The 25,731-nt window shown below is 41.2% G+C and overlaps 2 protein-coding genes across 2 annotated transcripts in view; one reads left to right on the forward strand and one right to left on the reverse strand.

The window, feature by feature from the left end:
* Positions 1-25,731, forward strand: part of TMEM177 (transmembrane protein 177) — a 54,687-nt gene that overhangs the window by 26,409 nt on the left and 2,547 nt on the right. Inside the window, exon 2 of the transcript XR_012154188.1 lies at positions 23,631-23,764. The gene's annotated coding sequence lies outside the window, so the exon portion shown is untranslated. The remainder of the gene's footprint in view (positions 1-23,630; positions 23,765-25,731) is intronic.
* LOC140895908 (fibrinogen-like protein 1-like protein) overlaps positions 5,958-25,731 on the reverse strand; it is a 50,420-nt gene continuing 30,646 nt past the window's right edge. Inside the window, exon 2 of the mRNA XM_073306808.1 lies at positions 5,958-6,615. Coding sequence (XP_073162909.1) covers positions 5,958-6,615 — 658 coding nt within the window. The remainder of the gene's footprint in view (positions 6,616-25,731) is intronic.

Raw genomic sequence — 25,731 nt, forward strand, 5'->3', positions numbered from 1 at the left:
GGGAGACCCAGCATGTGGGGGTACTGCAGCAGGCAGAACCCCAGGGTAAAGGTGCACCAGGGTCCAGGAGGGACATGCGGGCCTGAGGCAGGTGAGACCCCGGCCAGCAGAGGGCACTCCGAAACTGGTGAAGAGATAATTCCCAAGACGACCAGCAGGAGGTGCCGCGCCAGTGTGTCTTTGCTCTGCTACATGAAGGTTATCAGCCTCTTTCTCTTTGGAATCTGCAGTGGGGGTGCTTGGCTTGTGTGTTACATCTGTTTTCCTGATATATCACTCTTTTGTAAACCCATTATCTTCAGGATTTTTATTAGATGTCGACACTAAGCTTTTTGCCGTCTGTCCATGAACTTCAGAGCTCTGGTCCTAGTATGGCGTTGTGAGAAGCATTGCGACATTGCAACAAAACTAAGCCTCAATCCCTTGAATCCCAAAGGTGCTTTGAAAAAAAAGTCAAGTTTGTTGCTAATTGTGCTGACTTTTTTGCAAATGCGTTTGTGGGAGGGAGCTAGAACTGATACATCAGAGAAAATTGCCAAAATGTGACATTACATCAGGACAAATTCTGGCTGTGGTCTGAGAGTATACATACAAAGCTGTTGTTAGAAGCTGGCAAGCAGAGTAGAAGTGATTATCCCACTATTCTGGGTCCTTATTCTTATTACTCCTAGCCCTGGCACAAATAATCTGCTCATGAGGTTATTCTTGGGGCAGCCAGAATACATGCTCTCAGTATTCTTTCTTTGGTAGCATTGATCTAGACTCATTATCATCCAAACCTTAGAAGTGGCACAATTTGACCGCAATATTGCAGTTTTTAAAAAATCATCTCTAATTTACAGCTTAATCAAATCTTATGATTTAAAAGTGAATAGATCATTAACTTGTCCTCTTAATATTCTGAGTTTTTTATGCAATCGTCTATTGTACACACTCTGATTTAAAAAAAATAAAAAAACCTTAAAAGAGAATGAAGGCTCCAGGCTAGATCTTCGGCTGGTGTAATCAGTGTAGTTTCATTGACCCAACTGGGGTAAATCAACAGTGCTTCAGTTACTTCAGTGGAGCTACAGCAATTTACACCAGTTGAAGATATAAAAATTGACCCATAATCCTTTGCCTACCAGTTAAAAGTATAGTTCAATCACTAAAACTGGGGGAAACATTTGTGAAACTGCCTGCTACAAAGCTGGGGTTTCTTTTAAATGAGTTTTCAAAGAATATCTTGGAGTGAGGCATCTAGGTTAGATGTACCAAATATGTGCACTTTCCTTCAGTTTCTTGTGTAGACTAGGGCTTTTTCCCTTTGCACAGTAGGTGAAGAAATCTTAACACATTGACAAATTTAGAATGAACAGTTCAGTTGCCATATGTACTTGCTGTTTCGTGACCTGAATTCAAATCAGTGCTCACTGGGCAGAAGATGTTATATGGGGAATGAAAAGACATAAGATACACTTTTCTGGAGCATGAATGTTCCAAATTGCACCTCAACTGCCTCTTGAAGTTCTTATTTGGTAGGGAACAGATGTGATGCAGCTTTTGAATGTTGCAATACACTGAGGATATGTTTTATCAGAACGATGCCTTGAGATTTAGCTGTGATAAAATCCCTGCCCATTGCACTGAACATTTGTCTTAAGTTTTAAGAGTACAATCACCCGGTGTCTGAGATTAATAAGTGCTCAGGAGGCTTGTGCATTCACAATCGGTTTTTCAGAGGTGCTGAGTACCCGCAATTCCAATTTACTTCCATTGAGATTCTGGTTACACAGCACCTCTGGAAAATCAACCCTTTAGTGCTTTGCTTTGGTTTCACTGGTCTTGGTACTGTTCTTTTTTTATCTTTTTTTCTTAAAGAGGTTCCATAGAGCTTTGCTTTCAACACTGCAAATAGATCAAAGATTAAAAGTCAAAGTCCCTGACCAAAATGTTCAAACATAGCCACTGACTTTGATGGTCGCCAATTAGAAATGCTTTGGATCTGTTTTTGAGAGGTGTGAAGTATTCCTACTCCCCGTGGACTTAAGTGGGACCCAGAATCAGTGACCGCTATTGACATGTGCCTGTAAATTCATAAACTTCTGTACACAATGAAATACCCAAAACTGTGAGGGTAAAAATTTATGGGTGTATTTGTTTTTGCTATTCAAGGAAAAAAGCCAATGGCTGTCCCCAGTAAAGACCAATTGTCTCCAGTCATTAAGTATATTGTTAAGGGTTGGATGATTAAGAACTGATTCCTTGGGTTCTGCAAAGTAATTTACAGAAGATGCTCTGATACCACAGTGATGGACTCAGTGGAAGAAAGTAGATTAAAAGAACAGGGGGAAAGGGATTCTCCAAGAATTCCCAAGGAGGAGCTCACTCCAGTGTGCACAACTCCAATAATTTTGTGTCATCTGCAAAATTTGCTACCTCACTAATTGTCTTTTCTGGTTCCTTAACAAATGTATTAAAACAGGCCAATCTTAATATGGAACACTAGGGCACACCCCGGTCAACTTTTTCCTTTGTTGAAAATTGAAACAGTTATTCCTAATCTTTGTTTTTTGGCCAGTTTATAATTATTTATAATTATTTCAGTTGCTGCATGACTACTTAGTTTCCTAAAATAACCCTTTTCAAGGAACTTTTTCGAAAGTCCAGTTAAATTATGTCAGCCAGGTCTCTGATATCCAGTTCTCTTTTACCAACTATTTTGTTGATCCAATCTGAGAATTTTAGCAGATTAGAGTGTCATAATTTTTCTTTTGAGAAGGTGTGCTGTTTTGTCTCTAGCATATCCCCTATCTCTCTCTCTCTCTCTCTGGGCCAGATTCTCAGCTGGTGTAAACTAGCTCCACTGACTTTGGAGCTGCACCAGTTTACACCAGCTGAGAATCTGGATCTCCATTTGCAGTGATTGTTCTAGGAGTTGGAGATATAATGTGCTGCAGCAGACGGGTCACATGGATGTGTTGCCTGCTATGCTGTTTTTCTTTTATATTCTGTGGAGACGTGCTTCTCCTGACAGCTTACCTCCATTGCAGACATGGTTTTAAAATTATTCTCTCTGATCACACAGTATACTGACAGGTTTCAGAGTGGTAACTGTGTTAGTCTGTATGAGCAAAAACAACGAGGAGTCCTTGTGGCACCTTAGAGACTAACAAATTTATTTGGGCATAAGTTTTCGTGGGTTAAAACCCACTTCATCAGATGCACGGAGTGGAAAATACAGTAGAGGTATAAATACACAACATATGAAAAGATGGGAGTTGCCTTACCAAGTAGGGGATCAGTGCTAACGAGCCAATTCAGTTAAAGTGGAAGTGGGCTATTCTCAATATACTGAGAATAATATATTGGCACGAGGAAAAGATCATTGTCTGATCAGAGTTCCCCACCAGTACTGGATATTAGTTTAATATTTGCAGAATTTTCAGAGCTAAAAAACAAAAATGACAGGGCTGAAGTGATAAAGAGCTACAAGACTTCATGCCACAGCTCATGTCTACTCAAGCGTAAGTGGGGAATGATTTATTTGAAAAGAAAACAATATTCATCTCACTATGTATCTTTTGCACATTTATTTCAGGTTCCTATAAATCGTCAATTTTGTTTTCCATTAAAGCACAGCAGTTACAACAATGTTGCCACCTTTTTTCCCCATTGAAACATAAATCACGTTATTTTACAAGTTAATGGACAAGAACCTCAGGTGGTGTAAATTGGCATTGAAGTCAATGGAGCTACATTGATATGCACTACATTAATATCTGACCCAAAATATTTAACCCTATGGTCAACATCATTCTGAATGAAAAAATTAGACCCTGAAATATACAGATTGCATATTGGTGGTTGGTTTGATTGGCCTCGGAGTTCATAGAATCATAGAATATCAGGGTTGGAAGGGACCTCAGGAGGTCATCTAGTCCAGCCCCCTGCTCAAAGCAGGACCAATCCCCAACTAAATCATCCCAGCCAGGGCTTTGTCCATCCTGACCTTAAAAATATCTAAGGAAGAAGATTCCTCCACCTCCCTAGGTAACGCATTCCAGTGTTTCACCACCCTCCGAGTGAAAAAGTTTTTCCTAATAGCCAATCTAAACCTCCCCCACTGCAACTTGAGACCATTATTCCTTGTTCTGTCATCAGCTACCACCGAGAACAGTCTAGAGCCATCCTCTTTGGAACCCCCTTTCAGGTAGTTGAAAGCAGCTATCAAATCCCCCCTCATTCTTCTCTTCCGTAGACTAAACAATCCCAGTTCCCTCAGCCTCTCCTCATAACTCATGTGTTCCAGTCCCCGAATCATTTTTGGTGCCCTTCAGTGGACTCTCTCCAATTTCTCCACATCCTTCTTGTAGTGTGGGGCCCAAAACTGGACACAGTATTCCAGATGAGGCCTCACCAATGTTGAATAGAGGGGAACGATCACGTCCCTCGATCTGCTGGCAGTGCCCCTATGTATACATCCCAAAATGCCATTGGCCTTCTTGGCAACAAGGGCACACTGTTGACTCATATCCAGCTTCTTGTCCACTGTAACCCCTAGGTCCTTTTCTGCAGAACTGCTGCAGAGCCATTCGGTCCCTAGTCTGTAGCAGTGCACTGGATTCTTCCATCCTAAGTGCAGGAGTCTGCACTTGTCCTTGTTGAACCTCATCAGATTTCTTTTGGCCCAATCCTCTAATTTGTCTAGGGCCCTCTGTATCCTATCCCTACCCTCCAGCATATCTACCTCTCCTCCCCGTTTAGTGTCATCTGCAAACTTGCTGAAGGTGCAATCCACACCATCCTCCAGATCATTTATGAAGATATTGAAGAAAACCGGCCCGAGGACCGACCCTTGGGGCACTCCACTTGATGCCGGCTGCCAACTAGACATGGAGCCATTGATCACTACCCGTTGAGCCCGACAATCTAGCCAACTTTCTGTCCACCTTATAGTCCATTCATCCAGCCCATACTTCTTTAACTTGCTGGCAAGAATACTGTGGGAGACAGTGTCAAAAGCTTTGCTAAAGTCAAGGAACAACACATCCACTGCTTTCCCCTCATCCACAGAGCCAGTTATCTCGTCATAGAAGGCAGTTAGATTAGTCAGGCATGACTTGCCCTTGGTGAATCCATGCTGACTGTTCCTGATCACTTTCCTCTCCTGTAAGTGCTTCAGAATTGATTCCTTGAGGACCTGCTCCATGATTTTTTCAGGGACTGAGGTGAGGCTGACTGGCCTGTAATTCCCAGGATCCTCCTTCTTCCCTTTTTTAAAGATGGGCACTACATTAGCCTTTTTCCAATCATCCGGGACTTCCCTGGATTTCCATGAGTTTTCAAAGATAATGGCCAATGGCTCTGCAATCACATCTGCCAACTCCTTTAGCACTCTTGGATGCAGCGCATCCCGCCCCATGGACTTGTGCTCGTCCAGCTTTTCTAAATAGTCCCAAACCACTTCTTTCTCCACAGAGGGCTGGTCACCTCCTCCCCATGCTGTGCTGCCCAGTGCAACAGTCTGGGAGCTGACCTTGTTCGTGAAGACCAAGGCAAAAAGAGCATTGAGTACATTAGCTTTTTCCACATCCTCTGTCACTAGGTTGCCTCCCTCATTCAGTAAGGGGCCCACACTTTCCTTGACTTTCTTCTTGTTGCTAACATACCTGAAGAAACCCTTCTTGTTACTCTTAACATCTCTTGCTAGCTGCAACTCCAGGGGTGATTTGGCCTTCCTGATTTCACTCCTGCATCCCCGAGCAATATTTTTATACTCATCCCTGGTCATTTGTCCAATCTTCCACTTCTTGTAAGCTTCTTTTTTGTGTTCAAGATCAGCAAGGATTTCCCTGTGAAGCCAAGCTGGTCGCCTGCCATATTTACTATTCTTTCTACACATCAGGAAAGAATAAGAATAATAAAGTTGAGCTAATATAAGCAGAAAAGGCTGCTAGCTGATGAGGAACAAATAATTAAAATTTAATATGTCTGTTACAGTTTTTCCCATTTGGTCTAATCATTATATAAGCTGACTCGCATGGCTTGTATTCAGTACACAAACCCTTCCAGTAAATACCATTATCACTGTTTAGGAGGGCGGAATGACAACTGTCATACCACCAGCCTCCAGCATAGTTTAGGGCACAATTATTAGGGATCCTCCTATCTTGATCCTTGTCCAAAGTGGAGAACTTCATGTTATCATGAATGCCTGACTCATAAATAATGGTCAGAGCATCTCCTGCATCACCTGAATAGTCCCCTAACCTCAGAGCATAACCATTTCCCTCACTATCCAGCAGCGCAAAGCTATGGTAATTGGCATACCTTTTTTCACCATCAGCATTGACAATGACAGATCTTACAGCAAAGGCATTTTGCCTTGTTAAGAGGTATATAAATGTATTGCCAAGCCAGTGGTTGCCCTCCAGATTACCAAAGCCTTTCTTATAAGCAGTCCATGAGTGGTCCCAGGATGTTTTTTGACTGACTGTATTTCTCTGCAGGACTGTCCAGCCCCCTCCATCTTGCTCCATCTCACAGTAGACCACTATCAAGGAGGATTTTTGGGGATGGACAACATATAGTCTGCTTTGTCTTCTGCCATGTCGATAAGCTGCTCTGCAGTCTCTTGCCAAATATTTTGGGAAAAAAAAACCCACCAAAGGCTGTTAAGTGGATTGCATCCTGGGAGAGGTTAGGACCTGTTCTTGGTCTCTCTATCAAGGAGGAGACTAAGAAAGGCCAGGAGTTCTGATCTCCCCCCACAGTTTCCCTCTATTTTTGGCAGAGACCATGTCACTGGTGTCAACTGAACCTTCTTAAAGAGTCATTTCCCATTTGACACATACTTGACTAGAGGTAAAATTTTCAAAAATGCCCAAATGACATGAGCCTGAAAGTCTCATTGAAAGTCCTTCGAGCTAAGGCTCCTAAGAACTTAAATCAATTTTTAAATTGGGATTTAGACATTGCCCTAGATAAAGCGCAATATAAAGCAATCTGAACATCTGCTCTGCATGGAGTTTGAGAGCCAAATGCATACTGTAGAGTCATTAAATGCAAACCTTGGCTTAACCTCTCTCTAAATGGAGAGTAAATGGTTTTTATTGTACTGGGACACTTTTATATATCTATACACACACTGTAATAACAGAAAGCTGCAACCTGAAGAGATGCCAAGTAGCTGAAAGACAAAGTTCAGTCTTTGATTCATTGTTGGAATCACACTGGAGAACAGAGAGAAAACCTAGAGACCTATAATAAACTGTAACCTTTTAACTCGATAACTAAATCCCTTTGGCCTAAACTTACACTATGGCTGGCTTGCTGAGGCTGCTGGTGATGGAGGCTGGAAACTTGAGGTACTTTCTAATTAGTAAATAGAGTAACAGGTGAATCTTTCCTTTGAGTACTTACTCTATGGACTACTGAATGTTGCTGGAAAAATCCAAGATACAAACTGCAGTGCTAAGACCAAGCTGATTCCATGTTGGTTTTTATTGCTGATGAACTCAACGAGCAAATTCTATGCACTATAAAATACACAGGACTGGAAGGGACCTCAGGCCTGTGGAGTCCAGTCCCCTGCTATTGCAGAAAAACCTGTCGTATAATCCTCTTCATAAATTTATCAAGCTCTACCATCAAACTAGATTAGTTGCTTGCCACCGTCACTGCCACCACTACTTTCTCCTCCTGTCGGATTTTGAATGGAGCCTGATCCAGTAGGCATGCTCTGAGCTCATCTCCTGGGTTATACCTAACTTGAATACCTATCTTCCTCTGGGTGATGGATTGCACTAGGGCTTAGGTGGGAGAGAGCCACCTGGACACCTAGAGTGAGGTAGCAGTCTGCACACCCAGAGGCAGAAATATAGGTGCCAAGAGGACTTTTACAGTAAAAATATAGGCACCAAGTGAGTTTAGGCACCTAGAAGGTTAGGCGACAGCTAAACGGGGGTTTTATGGCTTGCGATGATGCCTAAAACTGGGACTTAGGCACCTAAATCTGGGGTTGAGGTACCTGACTCCCTTTGTGGATCTGAACCAGTCTCTGACTTTGAAATAGGATGGGGCCTGATCCAAAGGTTATTGAAGTCAGTGGAAAGACTTCTGTTTAGTTCAGTGGGTTTGGGGTCAGACACACAAGGCCAGATTTTCTAATGTGTTTAGACACCTAAATATGCGGGTGGGTACCTGCTGGGATTTTCAAAAGTGCCTAGTGTCCTAACTCCCATGGACTACTAGCTAATATGTTCAGCCAAAACGTGGAGCATTCCACAGAGTGTGAAGCCCTGGAGGGTTAAAGTAGAAACAAATGCAAGGAACAGGGATATTTTGAATGCATCTGTTATGTGACTCACATAAAATCAATAGCCATTGTTACCCTGATGCATGGGAATGTACATACGCCCTGTTCGTCCCATAGATGAATGATCACTGGTACATATATTCATTCTATCCTCTTCCTTTCAGAGTGGTTTCCCAAATCACGCCAACCAGAAAGCAAAAGATTAAATGAGTGGGAGTGATACATATGAAAGTCCAGTTTTTGGATAACACCATGGTAGGATGAAGCCCTTGGTGAAGGGAGTATAGAAGATCTATGCCACCGAAGCCCTGCAGTGGCCCAGTTTATACAGAGCACCTATACAGAATTAAAGGCCTCATCTTTCTCCTCAGAACTCTGGTGAAATGGGCTCTATACTGCTTTGAATAGGCCAAGATAAAGTGGAATTTTGAGGGTAGAGTGAGAAGATGCAACCAAATTCATACTTATGCAAATAGAGTTGATGGGATCCTCCACTTAGGGGGTAGAGAGGGGTAGCAGCCAGCACTCCAGCCCATAGGCTTGCACACCAATCCTGCAAACTGCCCCATATGTGGGGGAACAGAGAGGTGGTGGATAATTTCCCCTCTACCTCATCCCCTCTTCAGCAAGATTCCATATAATCTGATCATATGCGGGTTTCCTGAATTTCTCCCCAAATGCACATTACAGAGGGGTGCATTTTTATGCGACTTCCCTTCCATAGGTCTTACTCTTTTATTCCTGCTCCATTACTGGTTTGTTCCTCCTTTTAGCAATACACAAGCAAGCAACAAGCTCTACTGCATGTCCTAAAGTAATGCCTGATTAGAGCTGCACACAAGAAGATATTTTCTGTACACAATAGCAAGTTTAATTGATTCTACAAAACCCAGGAGCAATGCTACATATTCTTGAGCAGTATCTTCTAGCACCTTATCCATTAACTAGCTAACCTTCGATGCGGCTCCTAATACACACTTATCCCCTCCCTCCTTAACATCTGGCATTAGGAATTGAATTAAAGCTTAAAAAGGCACCTCTGCCATGTTCTCTTTATCTTTCCCTCTTTAATGCATGAGATTTCTCTCTTAAAAGAAGCTACAAATGATAGGTTTTTTGCTGATACAGTGCATGATTAAACTGCTGCCCAGTGCATAAAGTGCCTGATTTATTATGTGTAGAAGATGGTTGGTTTAACTCTGGCCTAGCGTGTGAAGCTGAGACACAGAGAGGTTAAGTCACTGACAAAGTGGAAAATAGAACCTGGGCATCCTGACTCCATTCCCTTTGTGTAACTCCTAGACCTAGCCCCATCTTTTATGCTCTTTCTGCTTTTCCTGGATTGTTGTATCTGGGGGAGGGAGAAAGGCGTTACCTTCATAAACTTGGCTTTTTGGTATATTTAACAGACTATTTTCCTGGCCTGTCAACATGTGCTTGTTGGCAATTTTTGAGAGGAGCTGCTCCCTTGTTAAAGCTTGTTTTGCTTCTTCTGCTTCAGTAAAGGTGACGCAAGCACAGGGCTAGGTAAAGTTTCATCTTTGAAACCTAAAAAGAAAAAAATTAGAATAAGGTTATCGGGATTAATATATCATAACATAGTGAACACAATGCCCCCAGAAGCCCCCAGCATCATAAATGTTCATTTCCTGCCATACTCTCTTCTTTGAAATGGTATTTTATTCTAACAAGTACTAGCACGATGGAATGCTGTAATGCCATCTCCCATTACCCAGCACAATATAGGGAAATTCCACGGAGAGAGATTCATCCCTGTGCAGAGGGCTAGCACCAGCCCTATGCACCACTTAAATCCCATGTTAAACCCTGTTTTGGGAGTCTAAGGAGATTTAAATAGTGATGGGCTTCTGTGCAGGGTGGAATTTCATCCAAGGTGAGGAACTGGCAGATATTATGTCATCAACTTAATATATAAGAGAATGTTGCAAAGTGCTGGGAAATAAAACAGGATCTCCACTCAGAAATTCCCTGCATTTTCCAACCAGTGGTAATGCCTTGGGCTCGGACCTTGAACACACATATTTACAAGTCAGTGGAATCACTTGTGTGCTTACAGTTACTCGGGTATTATCCCTTCACGGGATTGGCACCTAAAGCTGTCTGAGTTGTTACAAAAAAGTAGAAAGTAGGCAAGAGTTAAACAGGCAAGGTCTGAAAATAATTAAAAACCGAATGTTGGAAATGGTAAGAATTAAAAGAAGAAAAAAGATAGTAAGCAAAGATGAGAAAACAAATCACAATGGCAGTGAACAGAACAAAACAAAAAATATCCCCACCAATCTATACAGTTCTACTAAGCCAACTCATGGTGTTATATTTGTAACCCTTGTTCTCTATTTTCCCTACTTCCTCCCTCTGTTTTGTCTTCCCTCATTTTGTTCTCTGCTTTGGGGACCAATCCTGCAAATCTTTCGCATAAGCATAGAGACACGCCTGTTTGGAGTGGCTTACAGGGTTGGGGTCTAAGATTGTAAGCTGTCTGAGGCTGGTACTTTTACTGTCTATTAAGCAGTATAGCTTCTAGGTCAATGAATCAGTAATAATGAACAATTAAGAAATTGATTTGGAAATTCAACGGGGGGAGAGGTAATGCCAATACTTGCATGAAGTATTAGCTGCATACTATTATTCCTCCATCTATGGAGGCACTGAATAAGGAAAACATTTATTCATGAGAAGTATTTGATTAAAAAATTGCCCAGATTTGCAATGAATTATTCGACCTATTTTAGTAATGTGTGCACATGACAGTGTAAATTATTCATCTCTTTAAGTTATGGTAGAATGAATTGCTATTAGCTAATAGATATTTCTGTCCTTTGTCATGCAGAATACTATCCAGGCCTTACTTTCAGAAGTGCTGAGCATCCATAAGTCCAGATGACGTCAATGAGAGCTGCGGGTACTCAGCGCTTCTGTAAATCAGGCCATAGAAGCCGCAGGGAACCTAATTAATAGAACCATAGACACATAGGGCTAAAGGGGACTCTGAGAGGCTGTCTAATCCAGCTGCCTGCTCTGAGGCAAGACTAAGTATATCGACACCACCCCTGAAAGGTGTTTGTATAACCTGTTCTTACTTAATTCACACTTGCCTAAATCTGACAAACAGTAATATAATAAACTGAACAATTGGATAATTGATTTCAGTGGAATGACGCCAAGAATAAATTTTTCCTTAAATCTTTTTTTTCTGCATATTACAAAACTTTTGTTCAGAATTAGTACTATTTTGCTATAAAAGCTCATTAGAAGCTGAATTAGTTGGCAATGCAAATGACAAAAAATACAGATTACTGGAGCCAGAGATAAAGTATGACAAGATGTAAAGATTCAGATATATTTCACAAAGCAGTCTAGAAACTCCACATCAGCAAAAATATCTCTCCAGTGTCACTACTTCTTCTCAAATGTTGTAGATATTTAGGAAGGCAGTGCAAATCAACAAACAGAATAGGAAACGAGAAAAGAGTCTCCTTTTGTGTGGTTACTAATTAAGTTGTCCTTGACAGTGGTACAGAAGTTTGGTTATTTGCAAAGCAATAGGAAATGTTGTACATGTTAATAGATTGATAGGAAACAGTTTGTGGCAAGTGTTTTGTACCCGAGATTCAAAATGAAGGTCGTTTGGATAGTTGGGGTTCAGTATTAAACAGTGTTTTGAACAACAGCAATGCATATACCCTGCAAGTAGCAGACATACCTAACCACACAGACTTGTTTTCTTTCATTTGGAATAGAAGCATCAGCAACAGGTCTGATTCTTTTTTTTTCTCATCACCCTTATTTCATTCTGGACGAAGCTGTTGGTAACCTTCACCCATCGCCCCAATTCCAGCATAATCTATCATGCTAAACCTCCAGGAAAGCATTTAAGAAGCAGATCTAGAAAGAAAATATGGGTTAGAACTTACTTCACTCCTATTGTCTTCCTAGGTACAAGACAATGATCTTATGGCAGATGCTGGAGATAAGGCAAATGAGTTTTGTTTAGCTTATCTGCTATTATTTTATACCAGATAGGCTGGCAAAGCAAATAATTAATTCTGTTTGCACAAAGCAATCTTGGAAGCATGTAGCTTTTATGATGCAGTCACATTTGAGTCACGCTGCAGATTAACCACCCCTACTGCAGGAGATGTAATCTGAAGAAGTTCCTGGTGCACTAGGAGGTGCATCATAGCCCAAATACCATAAATGATGTTGACTGAACCAAACGTGTCTGTAAATGAGTCATACCATCTTGTCAACTTTGTAAATTGTAGCCCTTCTTACATCTGGGCTAAATATGAATGGCCAATCATGACTGCAGTTCATAAGATTGGACTCTGAGGTCCAAATCTTCTGCTGGGGGTGCACCGCAGATACAAATCAGCTCCAAAATGAGAAATAGCCGGCCTTGGGAGAATCATCTACGATGGAGGCATAAGGGATTTGGCTAAGGAAAAAATGTGTGGACAGGGTTCCCATACACCCCACTTGCATAGTCCCCGTAGTGGTATTAACAGCAGCTTTACTTAGAGCAATCTGGGACCAGACCAGCACACAGTGGGAGAGTACAAAGGCCATTTATGCCTTCTCCTTCCTGAGCTGTGCTGTGCACTCCTTAGCCATAGCCAAAGGTCTGAGCCTGCAAAAACAGAACAGCCCCATTCTTAGGCCCATATTCAACCCTCGGTTCTTTACTTTGGCTTAGAGTAAACCGTTTTATCACTATCCATCTTTGGCCTCCCTCTATTTTTTGAGGACCCAGAGTATATTTGGTCTTGTACAGTACAATGGGCTTAGTTACACAAATATCTCCTCAAAGCAACCCTCTTTCCAGTTAATAATCACCCTCCTGTGCAGAATACTTTACTTTAGTTCAGGCCTCACGCCGGGCCTCTGAGACAAGGCTTCATATTTCAGGCTCTCTCTTTCTATTACACCTTGATATTGTCAAAATCAATTTAAAGCATCCCATTCAAGCATGGAGGCGTTATAGACGGCCATCTCCACACACACACTTTCTGATTTTTGGTATCCCTCTAGGACTAAACCATTCTTATTCTAGGCCCTACCTCACCACTCAAACTTTCCTATGGCTTTGCCTCAGAGACACCTTTCTCAGTCCTGTTTCCCCTTGCTCCAGGTTGCAGTGATTTGCTGTTGGTCTGTTCCTGCAGAAAATTATTACACTCCCCATGCTGGCACAGCTGCTGTGGGTGTCATGTGGAGGGCTAGAACCAAGTCTCTGTCCATTCCCCAACACTCCCCTCCTCTGCTGTAGGGAGAGAGGAGGAGTAAAGCGCAAAGCAGCCACCTACTCCTGTGTGCTCAAGGAGTTCCAAGGTAATCTGGGGTAATCTGCATAGTAATCCGCACAGTGGTCTAAACAGGAAGTGTTAACAGCAAAATTGCACAGTGAACTTCAATATGAGATGGTTTGAACATATGAATTTAAATCTGAAATAATGCTTTTGAGCAAAAGCATTTACTTCAGTGCATGACTGAGCTGTTATTCAACTAAAGGCCCCTGGACATTGGGATTCTTTCATTTTTATCTTTCTCTGCCCTTTGAGCATTTTCTCCTAAGAAGGGAGCTGTGAGAAATACTCAGTTTACATGGGCAAGAAGAGATTGTTGAATCATGAGAATTTATTCTTGAGCTGGGAACAGCCATTCTTTATTGTGTATTAAGAGAAAAGCACTTTGTGGCAGAATTACTCACATCACTTTCTACAGACAGGGTCCAATTTAATTATTAAAGCCATTTTTAATCTGTAATCATGTTTAGACTACTTTAGAGACTATTAACTGTTTACTTGACTAATCCAAAAACCTGATAGTTCTCATTGTTAAAAATAAAAAAGGGGCTGGGGGTACCTAAAGGTACCATGAAATGGCTATTATATTTCTCAGACAAGGCTTGATTCTTCTATTGATTTTTCTATTACTTTTATTAGACCACATGTATGAATTATTAATGATCTTGCATTAGATTAATCTGAAAATCTATAATGCTCTTTATTACAAGGCTGACTGCTCTTTCTCGGTGTCCTACTGCCTGAGACACTCGAACTGGGGAAACCATTTTAGTTCTGAGATGATAGCATAGATCCTTGTAGGACTGTCTTTTTAAATCTCAACACTTATTCTCCTCTCTGACTGCAACCAGCCTCACTCCAATTTACTACTTCTGCATAATTGTAAAGTTATGGGGACATCTACAGTGTCAGAGCTGTGCACCGCTACCATCTATGTTGTGCACAGAATTCCAAGACCTTTCCTGTTGCTCTGGTTCATGCGCGTATCCCAAGCCATAATCAACTTCTGGTTCATGTTACTGAAGATGAAAAATCCCATATTCATATTGCACGTTCAGAACCACTGATTTGCTGCAATCATGTAAGGAACTGATATCCCTCCCCATGCTATTACTGCCACTGGGCGTTATCAACGATGACTGGATGGCAGAGAGAAAACAAAGGAACAGCTGCAGTATTAGCTGCAGCTGTTCAGTCATGCTGCTACAGCTGCAGCTCTGCTTTCTGAGTAACAGAAGATTTGCCTGGCCACAAGACACCGGGAGAAGCTGGCTTCCCTTCCACCCATAGACCATGCAGCATGTGATGGGGGAAATTGACGTCCACTACTTCTGTGATGGGGGAAATTGACGTCCACTACTTCCCAACATTTTGCTACCCAAGGTCCTGATTTCTACTGCAAATACATGCTGTGCATGTATCATAACTGGCATGCTTACTAAGGCTAGGTCTACACTACCGCTTATGTCGGTATAACTTATGTGAGTCAGGGGTGCAAATAAACCACCCTCCTGAACGACGTAAGTTACGCCGACCTAAGCGCCGGTGTGGACAGCGATCGCTACTGCTGCTCACTGGGGGTGGATTAATGAAGGTGATGGGAGAGCTCTCTCCTGTTGGCTTAGAGCGGCTATCCTGGAGAGTTTAGGCGCAGCTGCCTTGGTGCAGCTGCGCCGCTGCAAGCTCTCTAGTGTACCGTCACCTAAGAGAAACATATGTACGCTACGTGCTTTTCCTATTGACCTAATGATCAGCTTACTGCTGGGATGAGGGAGATATTTGTTTGTGTCCTGCCTACCACTGCAGCAGGAGACACTGACGATAATCGTTGCCTCGGACCAGGCTCCATTTTTCTAGGGCTCATGTTCAAACTGTATGTTTTTCGCTGATTCCAGCAGAGGGCGTGTGTGTGTTTGGGGGGGAGAGGGGAAGATTCTCAAAAAGAAATATTGAATTTGCCCTCAAAGCTTTCACAAGCTAGCAGAGTTTTTCAGCGGTGTAGAAAGTAATCATTCTTGACACCCAAGAACTAGATTTGAAACCGGGAAATGGGCAATAGTCATCGAGCATTGAAGCAGATTCCACCTGCCACGGCTCCCTGAACATGGGAAATATGCAGGAAAAGGAGGTTAACTATTGTGAAGGGGATGGAAATGAAATAAGAGTAACTTTATCCATTGAGAGTGTAACCTGATATATTGCTCTGGTAAGAGCCAGAGCTAGGAAATTAAACTTTCTTTGTTCCTTCTGGTTTTGTTTGGATCATTTTGTCCAGTCCTGCTACTGATTTACTGAGATTCTGTTGGAGAGTGTTAAGGATGAAACTTTCTTTATGTGCCCACATTAAAAAACAAAAACAACGCACTTCACAAGAAAGCTGGTATCTGAGTATGTCAAATCTGTGAATGTGCTCCCAGAACTCGTAACTGCCAGTATCTGGAAGCCTGCTCTTGTTATGCGTATTCAGAATCTATCCAAGCTTCCTAAGTCTGCAGCGTTTAGCTGAAAGTCTCGAGAATGAGCTCTCTGATGTGAGATCTCTCCATAATTCCTGCTTCTAGTTAGGGATATATGACAGATTCCCAACCATGATCGATTTATACACAAAGCTAGTCATATTGCTGGATTCATCTTCATACAAATAAGATTTCAAAATGCAAACTGGGTCCAGATAGTTAGTAAAATGGCTGCTGCTATGTGGTGATAACCTTTTACATATGGACTGACTCCCCCATGCAGCCTCCAGCCACCATCACAGACCCTTTTTTCCTTTCCCAACCTTTGTGACTTTCTCTGCTGCCTACCATGATGCCTAAGATCTCTTCCCTAGGTAGCAGAGGGAGGGGACAAGTAGGACTGTCAGGGTTCAGGAAGGTCCATGGAAGGGAATTGTCTCCAGTGGGAACATGAAATAAAGGATGCTGAGGATCTGGAGAATTCCTGAGGGGTGCTGCAATGCATGAGAGGGAAAGAACAGTAGGGAAATTTTTTCAGGGATTTGGGAGGACAGTTGGAAGGAGCCTCAGGAGGGAGGAAGAAAGGAGTCAGGGAGCAGTATCCAGATCCATATATCTAGAATCTGGTGGATACTGATGGATAACCAAGTTCTGACCAATCTAGAGATAATGGGATTGTCTCACACACTCTTTTGTTCTGGCTGGAAATCCTGCCAGAAGGACAGTTGCAAGCACAGGGGTGGCATAGAAGAAGGTGTGAAGAGAGAAGTAGGAGAAGGATACAATAGAAACAGTGAGGAGGGAAGTCTGGGCAAAGTAAAAAGAGATTGTGAGATTGTTGCCACAGAAAAATGTGTGTAATTTTCCTGTAACATACTGTACAGAAAATAAAAATAGGAAGAAATTGCTCAGATTTTATTTCATAGTATAAAGCTTTGTGTGGTCCAGATGACACCCCTTTTCTCCATGCCCATTACCTTATCGGGATGTCACTCATCCAGATTTTTCTGGGATTATTCTTATTTTGAATGGGCAACTAGGCATCCTGAAATCATGATCTGACAGTTGCTTGAAAGAGGCTTGAAATATCTCTAGGTGCCAACAAAGAAGTAATCACAGAGCAATGCTACACTCTGCTGCTCCATTGCGATATGATGATATGTAGTTACAATACCATGTGATTATCACATGCAAATTTGTCCTGCAAGATAATTAGCTAATGCTAAAAACCTCATGACATCCTAGAAAGGGCTAAAGAAATCACCCTGAAAAAGGACCATTTCTTTCTTTCAGTAACCCATATGAAGTTGATCACATGGATATTCTTTTCAAATCCAGGAAGCCACTTTTCTAATGTTTACAAATAGCGATGCTTTCTTTTGTTGTTGTCAATGATGATTTGAATTTATTGCTTTTGAAACCTTTCTGCCATGGAGTTAATGGCAGCAAAATATTTAGGGTCCCTCTTAACAAATAACTAAAATGGCTTGAGCCCCGCACCCAGAAACTTGGGAAAACTAAATAGGCTCTCCATGAGTGCCCTTAATGGCAGAATTTCCCTACTTGCAGGCACTCCGAGGCTGTGTATAAACAAGAAAATCTATTAGGGAAAAGAGAACACAGTCAAACTTGGGAAAAGACAACAACAGAATAGATATGCCAGTATGGATATGCTCCTTTTCCATAATTTTGTCAGTAGTCCATCTAACTTCCTTTTCATCCATCAGTGAGAAGGTCTCTTGGCCACACCACCTCACCCAAACCCACCAAACCCCACTCAGCGTTTGGATTAATAATAGCAGTCTTATTACCGGAGCCGCCAGTGTCCATTTTCAAACGAAAACCAGATTCCTGCCAACCTTATGCTGAGACTGCCAAAAAAGGTGCCAGTTAGTGCCAGTTCTGGTGGTGTTTTTATGTGAAGTGGATACCTGTCCACTGGGAACAAGACTAAATCCCCAAACTCATTCACACAGGCCACTGAACAGCCATCAGACCACAACCTCTTTCAGTCAGTGTTGACCTGGGATGAAGCTGAACAAGTCAGCTAGAGATTAAGGACTCTGTATGCCATTTGCCATTCCCCTGAGGCATCTCATCCCCTACAACTAGCAGTTTCATGATTTTCAAGGACCATAATGAAGTAAATTCCATTTGAAACATTCCTTTTTGTTAGACTGCACAGAGAATTATGACACACTCAAATTCACTGGTTTTTCTTGGTTTTGCATGTAAAGAGGTTACTGACCAAAATAAATAAATTGGAGTATGGATTATTTTTAAAAACTGTCTTTTGAATGTGTAATCAACCATAAAATATTTAGCTGAACTTTCTTTTTAAATTAAGCTGCTAGTAGTTCTGAGCCTGCTGCTTTTTCTCCTGACTCTGCAAAACTCTCCTGTGCCAGCTGCCCGGGGCTTTCTGCCAAAATGAACACTGTCCTGAAACACTGTGTTGAGAAAGGCCATGGCTCAGGGCAATGCAGTAGCTCATTACTGGCTAAGCTGGCTGACCTTTAGCACAGCTACTAGGCGGAAAGAAAGGATTTTTTCCCAGTACCCCCACCCAAGTTTTTGCCAAGCTAACGTGAGGATGGACACTAGTGAGACTGGTCAGCAGGAAGTCAGGGCCTGTGACAATTTATTAACATCTTGGGCCAGATCCACAGCTGGTGTAAATCATAGTTCCACAGAAATCAACAAAGCTGGGCCAATTTACAGCAGCTCAGGATGTGGACCCTAACCAGTACACTGATGACTTTTCACTTATTTAATGCTTCATTTAACTTTAATAGAACATTGTTTTCTATTCAAGCTTGTGTTCTAAATTGTGTCCACGTGGGCATATTAAAAATGTTACAGCAGAGCAGGAAGGAGTGAGGATGTTTTGATGGAATACGTCCCTTTCTATTTTTGCAGAAGAGGCGGCACATCAAGGATATTATACTTTAACCAAGACACATTTAAATTTTACCAAATTATATTTGTTGTTGTTTCTTAAGACATTAAAAATATGCTGTAATATACTGTATGTGTACTGCACTTCCATGTAGCATTACAAATGACAGATTGTGCATAAGAAACAGCTGACCTTTATGAATGTGGGGTAAGAAAGGACCCTGGAGACTTTACTCGGGCAAAATCACCACTGGATTTTGGTTTGTTTTGCCTCAGTAAGGACCCCAAGACAGGCCTAATTTATTTATCATATAAGCTTATCATACAAGCAAGCATGTGCAGAAATGTTTGGTCTACCCTGCATTAGCTGAGAGGTAATATGATCCTATTCTGTTTTGTTATAGTGTATTGCACAATGCAAAATATTGACGAGCTAAAAAGCTCTAGCAAATGCCCTGAGAGCTGTGCTGTATAGCACTTCCCGAACTGGTAGTGTCAAAGGCTTGCACAACATCAGAGAAAATAATGTTGGACTATAGTATTATTTTAATGGTAACCATGCACTGTAAGCTTCATGGAATGTATCGTTTAATGTACAGCTTCTCCAGTTAGTCATGCGTGATTTGCTTCCTAAGATGAAATGTACAGGAAAAATGAATGAGTAGCCCGTTCTACTGAGAAATATTCTGTTCTGTAAGTTTCAGATAGTGCAAAATGTTCTAAATAAACTATTTCACATGTTTGGGAGATTATAATACATGACTCCACCTGAGCAATATCAATAGTATGAAATCTAAGGGTCTGTTTTTTCTCTCATTCACACTGCTATAAATCAGAGGTAACTGATGAAGACAGTGGAATTACATCAGTGTAAGAGATATCAGGATCAGATCCTCACTATACAGTGATATAAAGAAACCAAGTTTATAATTGCTATTCATTTTAAACACTTTATTCTGCTATAACTTTTCAAACATGTTATTTGGCTCACTAAATGTTTGATGGTCTCAGTGTAGCATCTAGTGGAGAGAGGGTAAATCACAAAGCAAAACCCCTATGAGCACAAATAACACATAGGTGGGTGCCTTTATTATTACATATTATGGGGATGAGAACATGAAATGCTGCAGTGTGCAGAATATTCACTTCCCTAAATCTTTCAGCAAAAACTCAGAAGGTTACTCCGAAGTGGCTGCAGTTAGCTGTGTGCAATGCGGTGCTTGTAATCCTGGAAGAGTTGGATGATACATCTGGCCAAGATCCAGCTCAAGCGTGGCTCCATGTCTGATGCACACAAATACGTGGGAGGCCCTTCGTTTTAATTCTGATCTCTCTCTCGCAGCTTTCACAAGTGTTTCCATCTTGGCTTACAGTCAGCTTTGCTTTCCATCCCTTTTCTGCTGAATACTATTTTCATTCTATCTGCAGAACCAGGGCTACTGACCTGCAAAGGGACAAATTCTGCCTGACTTCTACCCTGTACAAACCCTTTAATATCACTGTTAATACAGTGATGGGTGCATTGGAAATACCTAGACAGGATTTGGCTCAGTATGTGTTTGGCTAATGACTAATCCTGAGTTCCTTGCCCACCTAAACCTCCTACAGGAGTTAATGGAAGTTTTGGGTGTGCAATAAATGCATGAGTGGGCAATTACTGCACCCCTTGTGGCTTTAATCCAGAACTAAAATACTTATTTTTGAGTCCTATCAAGTCCCAGCAGGTCCTGAAAAAATGTAGTAATCAGTGCAGTTACTTTAAAGCTACAAATTTCCATAAAGCCAGGGACAAATGTCAAAGTCCAGATTTAAAGTCACATTTTATAACATCTCTCTTCTTTTTTTTCTGAACAGCATTAATATTTATTGGACATAAATTAAAGGATAAAGTCTGTAGCAAAAATTAAAGAGGAATTTGATTCATTTTTAATAATTAAGAAACTAATGAAGGAGTTTAAAGTATGCAGTGATTTTTTTGCAAAGATTATTTTCTTTAACCTTGATTGGGTGGTTTTAAATACATAATATCCCTGCCATTTTTCACTGTCTGAACTGGAAAAGCATAATCTTCGAATCCCATCGTGTCCATTAGACGAGACTGTGCCTTTGGGTACCATGCTCAGCAAGGATCATGCATACGATGCATCATTCCAGGAGTAGCAGTGGAAAGTGCTGTGACTCAGTGACAGTCCTCTGAGGCATAATTGCCTCCCTTCTTCTCCCTTGTTCAAGGGGGATTTGTGTTTTGCAAATTACAGCGCTGCCCAGATTGGTTAACTGAATTGTCTGACTCATTGATGGGGGCAGAGCCAAGAGGCTATTCATTCCTTATTCCTCCCTACTCACTGTGCCCACCTGCCCTGAGCAGTACAGCACATACTTACTTCTGTGCCCTGAGACCAAGAGTGTAATGCAGGAATGTAAGGGCAGGGATTCTTACTTCCCTGAGTGGATACATAGTTCATCACAATCTACCCCATTGTAACTTAGTTGTTTAAATGCTTTTCCTATCTAGTTGTCAGCTAGCAACTATCTGTGGGCTCCGGTTAATGATTCTGCAATATAAGCCAGCAGAAATAATGATAACCTTCCCTATATTTTAAGCACTTAGGAAATGGCAGCAAACATTACCATGTAACTACACTACATCAGTGTGATGAAAGTACAGTGGTGATACATGTACTTCACCTTTTCATTTTGCAAAACACAAGTGACTACAGTAGCAAAGCTCTAGGTGTTTGCCTGCTTATCTCGAGGGGAATTTGTTTATGCATGTTCTTAATTATCCCAAAGATAGTTTAGTGGTCTCATTATTGTCAATGCCAAGAATTCAAAAAACCAGGAACCAGGAGCCTAAAGATCATGAGATTGGTTTAAAGGCTATTGAGATTTAAAACAAATAAATGAATTGCATTTTTATTTGCCCTCTGGTTTTTGACCATTTAGAGATCACATTTTCAAGCTTTTCTCTGGAGCCATGAGGATTAGAAACTAACTTTAAGAAAATGGAAGCTGAGATTTTCATATAATAATCCCAGTTTAGAAACTGGGTCTTTAAAAGTGATGAAATATCATGAGACTTGCAATAAAACAATGGGAATTGGAAACACTGCAGTCTGGTTATAAGAAGAAATGTGCCCACATCAGAAAAATACTCCACTAGAATTGACACTAATGGGCATCCTTGTTGCTGGCATCACAAGAGAGGTGAAGAATTGAATGACCTTGGAGAGTGAACTACCGTTTGACCCTGGAAAGTGAACTACCCTCTGACCTTGACAGGTGGTCCCTCCATGGTCATGCTGAAATACCAGTTGGCAGGGCAATGTGAGGGAACTCATATTGTATCTATTCTGTGGAGAAAGAATGGACTCCAGTCTCCAGGGCTGTCTGTCACCTTTCATTGGCTTCTGTGTTTGGTGACTCCTTCCCATCTAAGGGAGAGGCCATTGTTGTTCCTGCAGTGGAGTCTCCTTTTAGTGTTTGACCCATAGCACAGCGGTCAAATAGACTGACACTTTTATTGGTTTCTGTGTCTCTCTGGTTCCTAAGCCTCTTGTGAGATGGTGACCACTGCTCTTTCTGTATTGAGGCCCCAGCCCTTCAACAAAAGTTGCCTGGTACCTTTCACCAGTACTACATCTTTAGAATATATATTTGTAAACTAAAAACAAACTCCTCTTTTTGCAGCCTGTGGTTGTTAACATCATTTTCACTCAGCAATAAAATGCAGAGGTCTGAATATGCTGTAAATTGTGACACTTTAATTTCTTCTGAGTTGGTCCAATTCTTTAAAATATGGGTGTTCTAGGAAATTTGACAGGATGTAAAGTAAAAACTCTAAAAATGAAATAAGCCATGAAATGAGTTTTCTATGACTTGAAAATTTAGAACAATTTGTACTGTTCCTGGAAAAACTTAACTGGTCAAAATCCCTCTGGCTGATTTTAACTACCTTGTGGTGAAACCCAAATGTAGGCAGTTCAGGAAGTAGTTTGCAAACATGTTTTCTTTAGCTAAGTTGCTGCTGTGCAGGTTTTTGTCCTTTTCTCCATAAAGGTCAGTTTTGGCTGGATTTGGTACTATACACTCAAGATAATTTAATACAAGGTAAAACCAAGCTACCAGTCACTAAACTAACAGGTTTTTGTTTCTCCCTATAGTTATTGTCTTACAATAGTCAGTTTATTTCTGGGAGATACATAATAATGTAACAGATAAAAAAAATCTATGAGCGGAGTTACATTTCTGAGTGTGTTTTGCTGGTGGGGGAAAAGAAAGCTTTCAGTTGGTGCTAGCTGTTGGCAAACAATGTAGACCACAAAACCTCAGCTGTGAAACTGCAGAACTGGTGGGAGGTGACATCTGGTCTTCTCGTCTCTATGTTTCAAATGAATGAGTATTAGCTTCTGTGCAAACTTTCACAAAATGTCTGCAGAGGGGCCAAAGAAGCCACGAACTACAAATTTTTAAAATCCCAAACAACAATATGGGAGGGGAGCCACTTTTTTCCTGTCTCATCTTTTATTTTATACATTTTGTGTTTTGATCAGGCTTCTTAATTTTTGACTTGAAACCAAAGTGTAATAAGTAACTGCACAAATGTATATACATGAAAATCAACCACCATTCTGAATGGTTTCATTTCAGATTGGGGAAACAACAAAAGTAAAGTCTGCGTGAGAGAGCACAGTGTGTGGGCCTCATGTACACGAGCTGCAGCCACTTTGAGAACAACACGGCCACTGTCTCCGCTCACAAGCGGAGTTCTTATAAATGTAAAGGTACAGTACAAAGAACAAAGGGATCATAGAATATAGCTACCAGTGCATATACCATATAAACCTTACGAGAGTTATTGGTATATAATTATTAGCTTATAATGAGAACATTTAACACAACATCTACTTATTTTCCAAAATCAACGAGGAGTCCTTGTGGCACCTTAGAGACTAACACATTTATTTGGGCATAAGCTTTTGTGGGCTAAAACCCACTTCATCAGATGCATGGAGTGGAAAATACAGTTGGGAGGTATAAATACTCAGCATATGAAAAGATGGGAGCTGTCTTGCCAAGTGGGTGGGTCAGTGCTAACGAGCCAATTCAATTAAGGTGGAAGTGGGCTATTATCAACAGTTGACAAGAAGGGTTGGAAATCACTTTTGTAGTGCTAATGAGGCCAATGTAATCAAGGTGGCCCATTTCAAACAGTTGACAAGAAGGTGTGAGTATCAGCAGGGGGAAATTAGTTTTTGTACTGACCTATCCACTCCCAGTCTTTATTCAGACCTGATTTGATGGTGTCCAGTTTGCAAATTAATTCCAGTTCTGCCAGCAATACCCCTCTGCCATGTCCATTGGCCAAAACCGGACAGTCACTACGCAAAAGAATAAATGGACACAAATCTGACATCAAGAATTATAACATTCAAAAACCAGAAGGAGAACACTTCAATCTCCCTGGACACTCAATAATAGACTTAAAAGTGGCAATTCTACAACAAAAAAACTTCAGAAACAGACTCCAGCGAGAAACTGCAGAATTGGAATTAATTTGCAAATGGAACACCATCAAATTAGGCCTGAATAAAGACTGGGAGTGGATGGGTCTGTACATAAAAGGAATTTCCCCCTGCTGATACTCACACCTTCTTGTCAACTGTTTGAAATGGGCCATCTTGATTACATTGGCCTCATTAGCACGACAAAAGTGATTTCCACCCCTTCTTGTCAACTGTTGAGACTAGCCCACTTCCACCTTAATTGAATTGGCTCATTAGCGCTGACCCCCCCATTTGGCAAGGCAGCTCCCATCTTTTCATATGTTGTGTATTTATACCTCCCTACTGTATTTTCCACTCCATGCATCTGATGAAGTGGGTTCTAGCCAATGAAAGCTTATGCCCAAATAAATGTGTTAGTCTCTAAGGTGCCACAAGGACTCCTCATAGTTTTTGCTGATACAGACTAACACGGCTACCACTCTGAAACTTATTTTGCAAAGTGGCTAAATTCCAGGAATCAATCACCATTGATGTATAGAGTGTAAAAGGTTTTTTGGCTATCTGCATTAAAAAAAAACAAAAAAACAACAACTAGGAATATGGAATCTTCATCTGTGGGCTATTAATTTCAGTATGCTCATTGGAATGTTTTGGTATCTGTGAGTGGCAATAGCAGCCTATCAAAAGCAGACTAAAACTAATGCCTTGAAAATTGGGCCTATCAGGACTGTTTTTTAATTAAACTCTTTCTTTCTTCCTTTCCCAAAATTCTACAAATTTTATGACAAATAAACAGTAACTATCAGAAACCTCCAATGGTGATTCCTAGCAGGACTGCTAAATGCAGGAACTCGTCAAGGGAAAGACTGAATGTCTTTCTAAAGGATGTACTATGGCCCAAACCAAAGTTATGGCCTTGATACACAAATTACTGGGTGAGGTTCTTTGGCCTGTTGTTTGCAGGTCAGACTAGATTATCACAGTAGTCCCTTCTGGCCTTAAAATATATGAAGCTATGAAAGCAGTTTAGCTAAAATAAGAACATTATCATTTTTGACCCAAAGCTCAAACTAAAGCTCTTTCTTTAAGGTTCAAAATATTTTAGTTAACTTTTTATTGGGGTTTCTCATTTCCCCCCTCCCCCACGGGTTCTGGTTATGATGGGAAGCAGAAAGGCTGAAATAGTGAGATAAGTTATCCTCACAGTTTTTCTGTAGCAGCCAGAAATATAAAGTAACAAATAT

This window comes from Lepidochelys kempii, chromosome 11 (assembly GCF_965140265.1).
Source record: "Lepidochelys kempii isolate rLepKem1 chromosome 11, rLepKem1.hap2, whole genome shotgun sequence".
Lineage (NCBI taxonomy): Eukaryota > Metazoa > Chordata > Testudines > Cheloniidae > Lepidochelys > Lepidochelys kempii.